The sequence below is a fragment of the Pezoporus wallicus genome, unplaced genomic scaffold (genome assembly GCF_028554395.1).
Source record: "Pezoporus wallicus isolate ANWC-B61680 ecotype Strahan unplaced genomic scaffold, APGP_CSIRO_Pwel_v1 contig_12164, whole genome shotgun sequence".
Lineage (NCBI taxonomy): Eukaryota > Metazoa > Chordata > Aves > Psittaciformes > Psittacidae > Pezoporus > Pezoporus wallicus.
This window is the reverse complement of record NW_026636655.1, coordinates 1-7,980: the sequence shown is the minus strand read 5'-3', so window position 1 is coordinate 7,980 and position 7,980 is coordinate 1. Positions and strand designations below refer to the sequence as shown.

The following is a 7,980-nucleotide window of genomic DNA, read 5'->3' as shown; positions in this document are numbered from 1 at the left end:
CTCTCCAAGCCCCGCCCTCGACCCCGCCCCCTCCGCCTTAACCCCGCCCCCCCGCGGGCTCCGGAGCTGTCCCCGCCGCCGGTGCTGAACGGGACCCACGGGGGGCTCCGTTCCCCCCCCCACCCCCCCCCACCCCCTTTTTGTCCCCGCTGCTAAACGGGGACCCCCCCCCCCCCTTTTACCCCCCTTTCCCCTCCCCCCCCCCCCCCCCAAAAAACCCGGGGCCCCCCCCCGGCTCTTGCCCCACGGCGGGGGGGGGGGGTCGAGGCACAAATGCCCCGTTCCCCCCCCCCCCCCCCCCCCCCCCCAAAAAAAGGGGGGTGCCCCCCTTTGTGGCCATGCCCCGCTCCTTCCTCGTCAAGAAGGTGAAGGGCGATGATTTCCCGGCTGGAATCGCGGCTCCCTACGGCAGGAACCGGCCCGAGCTCGGCTCCCGTTTGCACGGCAAAGGTGGGCGAGGAACGGGAACGGGAACGGGAACGGGAGCGAACGGGAATGGGAACGGAGAGAACGGGAACGGGAATGGGAGCAAACGGGAGCGGAGAGAACGGGAACGGGAACGGGAGCGGAGCGAACGGGAACGGGAGCGAACGGGAACGGCGACGGGGACGGGAGCGAACGGGAACGGGAGCGAACGGGAACGAACGGGAACGGGAGCGGAGAGAACGGGGACGGGAGCGGAGCGAACGGGAACGGGAGGGAACGGGAATGGGAACGGAGAGAACGGGAACGGGAGCGAACAGGAACGGGAACGGGAGCGAACGGGAACGGGAATGGGAGCGAACGGGAACGGGAATGGGAGCGAACGGGAACGGGAGCGAACGGGAACGGCGACGGGAACGGGGAAACGGGAATGGAAACGGGAACGGGAGCGAACGGGGGGGGGGGGGGAGCCTTTTGTGTGCGGGCGGGCGCTGCTCTGTCGCGATAGCGGTGCCGGTCGCGGCCTTTGTGCAGGGAAAGGGGGGGTTGGGGGGGTTGGGGGGGGGGGGGGTGGGGGTGGGGGGGGGGGGGGGGGGGGGGGGAGCCGTTCCCGGTGCGGCGGCTGCGGCGCGTTGCGTAACCGGCAGCGAACCGGCGGCAGGGGTGACCTTGAGAGGGAGGGAACGGGATGGGGAGGGGGATAACGGGGGGGGGGGGGGGGGGGGTGGAGGGGTGGGGGAGGGGGATGGGGATGGGGATGGGGATGAAGGGATGGGGATGGGGATGAAGGGATGGGGATGGGGATGGGGATGCAGGCAGGGATGGGGATGGGGATGGGGATGCAGGCAGGGATGGGGATGAAGGGATGGGGATGGGGATGCAGGGATGGGGATGCAGGGATGGAGATGGGGATGCAGGCAGGGATGCTGGGGACCACGGGCAGGGATGGGGACAGGGACAAGGGCAGGGATGAAGGCAGGGAGAAGGGAAAGGACAGGGACCGGGATGGGGCCAGGGAGAAGGGAAGGGATGGGGACAAGGGAAGGGACGGGAACAGGGATGCAGGAGGGGACAGGGACAGGGATGCAGGAGGGGATGATGGGGACTGAGGGCAGGGATGGGGACAGGGACAAGGGCAGGGATGCAGAGGGACAGGGGAAAGGACAGGGAACGGGATGGGGCCAGGGACAAGGGAAGGGATGGGGACAGGGATGCAGGCAGGGATGCTGGGGACCACGGGCAGGGATGGGGACAGGGAGAAGGGAAGGGATGGGGACAAGGGAAGGGACGGGGACAGGGATGCAGGAGGGGATGATGGGGACTGAGGGCAGGGATGGGGACAGGGACAAGGGCAGGGATGCAGAGGGACAGGGGAAAGGACAGGGAACGGGATGGGGACAGGGACCAGGGAAGTGATGGGGACAAGGGAAGGGACGGGAACAGGGATGGAGGCAGGGATGGGGACCACGGGCAGGAGGGGATGATGGGGACCGAGGGCAGGGATGGGGACAAGGACAAGGGCAGGGATGCAGGCAGGGAAGGGGCTGCGGGCAGGGACCGGGATGGGGACAGGGACAAGGGCAGGGATGGGGCCAAGGGAAGGGACGGGAACAGGGATGGAGACAGCGACAGGGGTTGAGGGCAGGGACCGGGATGGGGCCAGGAACAAGGGAAGGGATGGGGACAAGGGAAAGGAGGGGTGCAGGGGTCTGCAGGCAGGGACAGGGACAGGGATGCAGGAGGGGATGATGGGGACCACGGGCAGGGATGGGGACAGGGACAAGGGCAGGGATGCAGGCAGGGAAGGGGCTGCTGGCAGGGACCGGGATGGGGACAGGAACAAGGGAAGCGATGGGGACAAGGGAAGGGACGGGAAGAGGGGACTGCGGGTAGGGACAGGGGCAGGGATGCAGGCAGGGATGATGGGGACCACGGGCAGGGATGGGGACAAGGACGAGGGCAGGGATGCAGATGGGGACCGGGATGGGGCCAGGGAGAAGGGAAGTGCTGGGGACAAGGGAAGGGACGGGGACAGGGATGGAGACAGGGAATCAGGAGGGGATGGGGGCTACAGGGACCAGGATGGGACGGGGAGAAGGGAAGTGATGGGGACAAGGGAAGGGACGGGGACAAGGATGCAGGAGGGGATGATGGGGACCACGGGCAGGGATGGGGACAAGGACGAGGGCAGGGATGCAGATGGGGACCGGGATGGGGCCAGGAACAAGGGAAGTGATGGGGACAAGGGAAGGGACGGGGACAGGGATGGAGACAGGGAATCAGGAGGGGATGGGGGCTACAGGGACCAGGATGGGACGGGGAGAAGGGAAGTGATGGGGACAAGGGAAGGGACGGGGACAAGGATGCAGGAGGGGATGATGGGGACCACGGGCAGGGATGGGGACAAGGACAAGGGCAGGGATGCAGAAGGGGACCGGGATGGGGCCAGGGACAAGGGAAGGGATGGGGACAGGGATGCAGGCAGGGACAGGGACCGGGATGGAGGCGGGGATGATGGGGACCGAGGGCAGGGATGGGGACAGGGACAAGGGCAGGGATGAAGGCAGGGACAAGGGAAAGGACAGGGAACGGGATGGGGACAGGAACAAGGGAAGTGATGGGGACAAGGGAAGGGACGGGGACAGGGATGCAGGCAGGGATGGGGGCTGAGAGCAGGGATGGGGACAGGGACAAGGGCAGGGATGCAGGCAGGGAGAAGGGAAAGGACAGGGACCGGGATGGGGCCAGGGACAAGGGAAATGATGGGGACAAGGGAAAGAAGAAGGGAAGGGACAGGGATGGGGACAGGGATGGGGTCTACAGCAGGGATGGGGACAGGGAGCGGGACAAGGAGCTGCGGGCAGGGATGGGGATAGGGGAAGGGATGGGGATAAGGAGGGGACCTGCGGGCAGGGATGGGGGCAGAGACGGGCAGTGGGGACAGAGAGGAATGGGACTGGAGGGCAGGGATGGGAAGGGACAGGCAGGGATGGGGCAGGGGAGAGGATGGGGATAAGGATGGGAACTGCGGGCAGGGATGGAAACAGGGATGGGGCAGGGACAGGGCAGGAATGGGGCAGGAATGGGGTAGGGACAGGGTAGGAATGGGGCAGGGAGCGGCACGGACAGGCAGGAATGGGCAGGGATGGGGCAGGAATGGGCAGGGATGGGGCAGAGCTGAGGCAGGGATGGGGCAGAGCTGAGGCAGGGATGGGGCAGAGCTGAGGCAGGGATGGGGCAGGGCTGAGGCAGGGATGGGGCAGAGCTGAGGCAGGGATGGGGCAGGGATGGGGCAGGAATGGGGCAGAGCTGAGGCAGGAATGGGGCAGGGATGGGGCAGGGCTGAGGCAGGGATGGGGCAGAGATGAGGCAGGAATGGGGCAGAGCTGAGGCAGGAATGGGGCAGGGGGACAGAGATGGCAGGGATGGGGCAGAGATGAGGCAGGAATGGGGCAGGATGAGGCAGGGATGGGGCAGAGATGATGGGGCAGAGGATGGGGCAGAGCTGAGGCAGGGATGGGGCAGAGATGAGGCAGGGATGGGGCAGAGCTGAGGCAGGGATGGGGCAGAGATGAGGCAGGGATGGGGCAGAGATGAGGCAGGGATGGGGCAGAGATGAGGCAGGGATGGGGCAGAGATGAGGCAGGAATGGGGCAGAGATGAGGCAGGGATGGGGCAGAGATGAGGCAGGGATGGGGCAGAGCTGAGGCAGGGATGGGGCAGAGCTGAGGCAGGGATGGGGCAGAGCTGAGGCAGGGATGGGGCAGAGCTGAGGCAGGGATGGGGCAGAGATGAGGCAGGAATGGGGCAGAGCTGAGGCAGGAATGGGGCAGGAATGAGGTAGGGATGAGGCAGAGATGAGGCAGGGATGGGGCAGGGATGGGGCAGGAATGGGGCAGGGATGAGGCAGGGATGGGGCAGAGCTGAGGCAGGGATGGGGCAGAGCTGAGGCAGGGATGGGGCAGAGATGAGGCAGGGATGGGGCAGAGATGAGGCAGGGATGGGGCAGAGATGAGGCAGGAATGGGGCAGGAATGGGACAGAGATGAGGCAGGGATGGGGCAGGAATGGGGCAGAGATGAGGCAGGAATGGGGCAGGGATGGAGCAGAGGTGAGGCAGGAATGGGGCAGGGTCAGACAGGAGCCAGTGCAGGTCCGTCTCCCCCCACTCCCCCGTTTCCTCCTCGCAGCCAGCGCATCCCTAACCGGGTCTCCCATCTCTTCCTCCCCCCTATCCCGCCCCCCATCACCCCCTTTCCCCCCCCCCCAGGTTACCTCAGCGACTACATGGCCCCCTCGGGCTACGCGGGCCCCGGCGCCGGGGCGCTGAAGGTGCCGTCGCCCTCGGCCCTTTACGGCGGGGGGGACTCGGACCCCCCCGACAGCCCCCACTCGGGCCTGGCCGGGGGTTACATCAACGGCGACGCGGCCGTGAGCGAGGGCTACGCCGTGGACGCCTTCTTCATCACGGACGGGAGGTCCCGGCGGAAGACGTCGGCGTCAACGGCGGCGTCGGCATCGGCGTCGTCGGCGTCGCCGCGGAGCCTCCAACGGCACGCGTGCGGCGAGTGCGGCAAGACCTACGCCACGTCGTCCAACCTGAGCCGGCACAAGCAAACCCACCGCAGCCTGGATAGCAAGATGGCCAAGAAGTGCCCGACGTGCGGCAAGGTCTACGTCTCCATGCCGGCCATGGCCATGCACCTCCTCACGCACGACCTCAAGCACAAGTGCGACGTGTGCGGCAAAGCCTTCAGCCGGCCCTGGTTGCTGCAGGGCCACATGCGTTCGCACACCGGCGAGAAGCCCTTCGGTTGCGCCCACTGCGGCAAGGCCTTCGCCGACCGCTCCAACCTGCGCGCCCACATGCAGACCCATTCGGCCTTCAAGCACTTCAAGTGCAAGCGCTGCAGCAAGACCTTCGCCCTCAAGTCCTATCTCAACAAGCACTACGAGTCCGCCTGCTTCAAGGGCGCCGGGACCCCGCTCAGCCCCCTCCCGCCCTGAGATGGGGGGAGAAGGTGGGGGGGGGGGTGAGGGGCTGGGGGTGGAGGGGGTGGGGGGGGTGGGGGGGGCGAGGCGAGATCGACCTCACCCAGTGACACCCGACGGCATCCGATGGCACCCGACGGCGCTCGACGGCACCCGGTGGCACTCAACGGGACCCAGCAGCATCCATCAGCACCCAACTGCACTCAACAGCACCCGACGCAGCCAACAGCGCTCAACGGCACCCAGTGGCACTCAACGGGACCCAACAGCATCCATCGGCACCCAACTGCACTCGACAGCACCCGACGCAGCCAACAGCGCTCAACGGCACCCGGTGGCACTCAACGGGACCCAACGGCATCCATCGGCACCCAACTGCACTCGACAGCACCCGACGCAGCCAACGGCGCTCAACGGCACCCGGTGGCACTCAACAGGACCCAACGGCATCCATCGGCACCCAACTGCACTCGACAGCACCCGACGCAGCCAACAGCGCTCAACGGCACCCGGTGGCACTCAACGGGACCCAACGGCATCCATCGGCACCCAACTGCACTCGACAGGACCCAACAGCATCCATTGGCACCCAATGAGCTCAACAGGACCCGGTGGCACTCAACGGGACCCAACGGCATCCATCGGCACCCAACGAGCTCAACAGGACCCGGTGGCACTCAACGGGACCCAACGGCATCCATCGGCATCCATCAGCACCCAACGGCTCCCAGTAGTGCTTGACAGCATCCAACGCAGCCAACAGCGCTCGACAGCACCCGATGGCACTCAATGGCACCCAACAGCAGCCATCAGCACCCAATAGCATCCAACGGCTCTCGACAGCATCCAACGCAGCCAACAGCACTCAACGGCGCTCAACAGCACCCAACAGCACTCAACGGTACCCAACGGCATCCATCGGCACCCAACGGCACCCATTGGTGCTCGACAGCATCCAACGCAGCCAACGGCGCTCAGCAGCACCCAGTGGCACCCAATGGTACCCAACGGCATCCATCAGCACCCAACAGCACTCAACGGGACCCAACGGCATCCATCAGCACCCAACGGCACTCAACGGGACCCAACGGCATCCATCGGCACCCAACAGTACTCAATGCCACTCAGCGCCACCCAGTGGCACTCAACAGTGCTCAGCAGCACCCTATGGAGCCCAGCCCACCCCACTCAACGCCATCCAACTCAACGCCACCCAACGCTGCTCAACGGCACCCAACCCAAGCCAATGGCACCCAGCGCCGCTCGACAGCACCCAATTCGCTCAACGTCACCCAATGCATCCCAGTGCCGCTCAGTGTCACCCGGGGTCCGGGGACAGGGTGACACCCCCCCCCCCCATAGACTTGCATGGGTGCCCTAACGCCACGGTGCACCCAACGCTGTGCATGGGTACCCCATGGTGCACCCCAAGACCAGGGTGACCCCCCCCCATAGACTTGCATGAGTGCCATCACCCTGTGGTGCACCCCAAGAGCTGGATGACCCCCCTATAGACTTGCATGGGTGCCCCCACCCCACGGTGCACCCAACCCTGGGGTCACCCTCCCCTTGCATGTGGTGCACCCCAAGAGCTGGGTGACCCACCCCCCCCCATTGACTTGCATGGGTGCCCCATTGCCATGATGGACCCCAATGCGAGGGTCACCCCTCTTCTTCACATGGGTGCCCCATGGTGCACCCCAAGGGCAGGGTGACCCCCCCATATGGGTGCCCTGGTCCCATGGTGCACCCCAGCCCTGGGGTCACCCCCCCCCTTTGCATGTGGTGCACCCCAAGAGCTGGGTGACCCCCCCCATTGCCTTTCATGGGTGCCCTGGTCCCATAGAGCACCCACAGATCAGGGTGACCCCCCCCCCACCCCATAGACTTGCATGAGTGTCACCACTCCCGTGGCGCACCCCAACGCTGGGGTCACCCCATTTCTTCACATGGGTGCCCCATGGTGCACCCCAAGAGCTGGGTGACCCCCCCCCCCTCCCCGTACCCCCATAGACTTGCATGGGTGCCCTGTAGCCATGATGCACCCCAAGATCAGGTTGAACCCCCCCCCCCTTTCACCCTTGCATGGGTGCCCCCCACCCTGTGGCGCACCCCAAGGCCAGGGTGACCCCCCCATAGACTTGCATGAGTGCCATGACCCCGTAGTGAACCCCCAAAGCTGGGTGACCCCCCTATAGCCTTGCATGGGTGCCCTGGTCCCAAGGTGCACCCCACTCCTGGGGTCACCCCCCCCCCCCCTTGCATGTGGTGCACCCCAAAGTGCGGGGGCCCCCCCCCCCCCCCCCATAGACTTGCATGGGTGCCCTGGTCCCATAAAAGCCCCCCAAGACCAGGGTGACCTCCCCATAGGCTTCCATGGGTGCCCCCATCCCATGGGGCACCCCAAAACCGGGCCGCCCCCCCTCTTCCCCCCCCCCTCCCCCAGGGGTGAACCGGCCCTATCACGCCATAACCCAATCCGGGGTGCCCCCCCCCCCATTTGATGTGGGTGCACCCCAAGACCAGGGACCCCTCCCCCCCTCCCCTTCGCATGGGTGCCCCCACC

The 7,980-nt window shown here is 66.6% G+C and overlaps 1 protein-coding gene across 1 annotated transcript; it reads left to right on the top strand.

Annotated features, from left to right (window-relative positions):
• Positions 1-338: 338 nt before the first annotated feature.
• On the top strand, positions 339-5,432 carry SCRT1 (scratch family transcriptional repressor 1). Its single transcript, XM_057401119.1, has 2 exons — positions 339-450; positions 4,693-5,432. Exons 1-2 carry the CDS (start codon positions 339-341, stop codon positions 5,427-5,429), a joined length of 849 nt encoding a protein of 282 aa, XP_057257102.1. The 3' UTR covers positions 5,430-5,432.
• Positions 5,433-7,980: the final 2,548 nt, after the last annotated feature.

Coding starts and splice junctions, on each gene's coding strand:
- SCRT1 (XM_057401119.1), top strand. CDS start 339: ATGCCCCGCTCCTTCCTCGTCAAGAAGGTGAAGGGCGATGATTTCCCG. Junction 451..4,692: donor CTCCCGTTTGCACGGCAAAG/GTGGGCGAGGAA, acceptor CCCCCCCCCCAG/GTTACCTCAGCGACTACATG.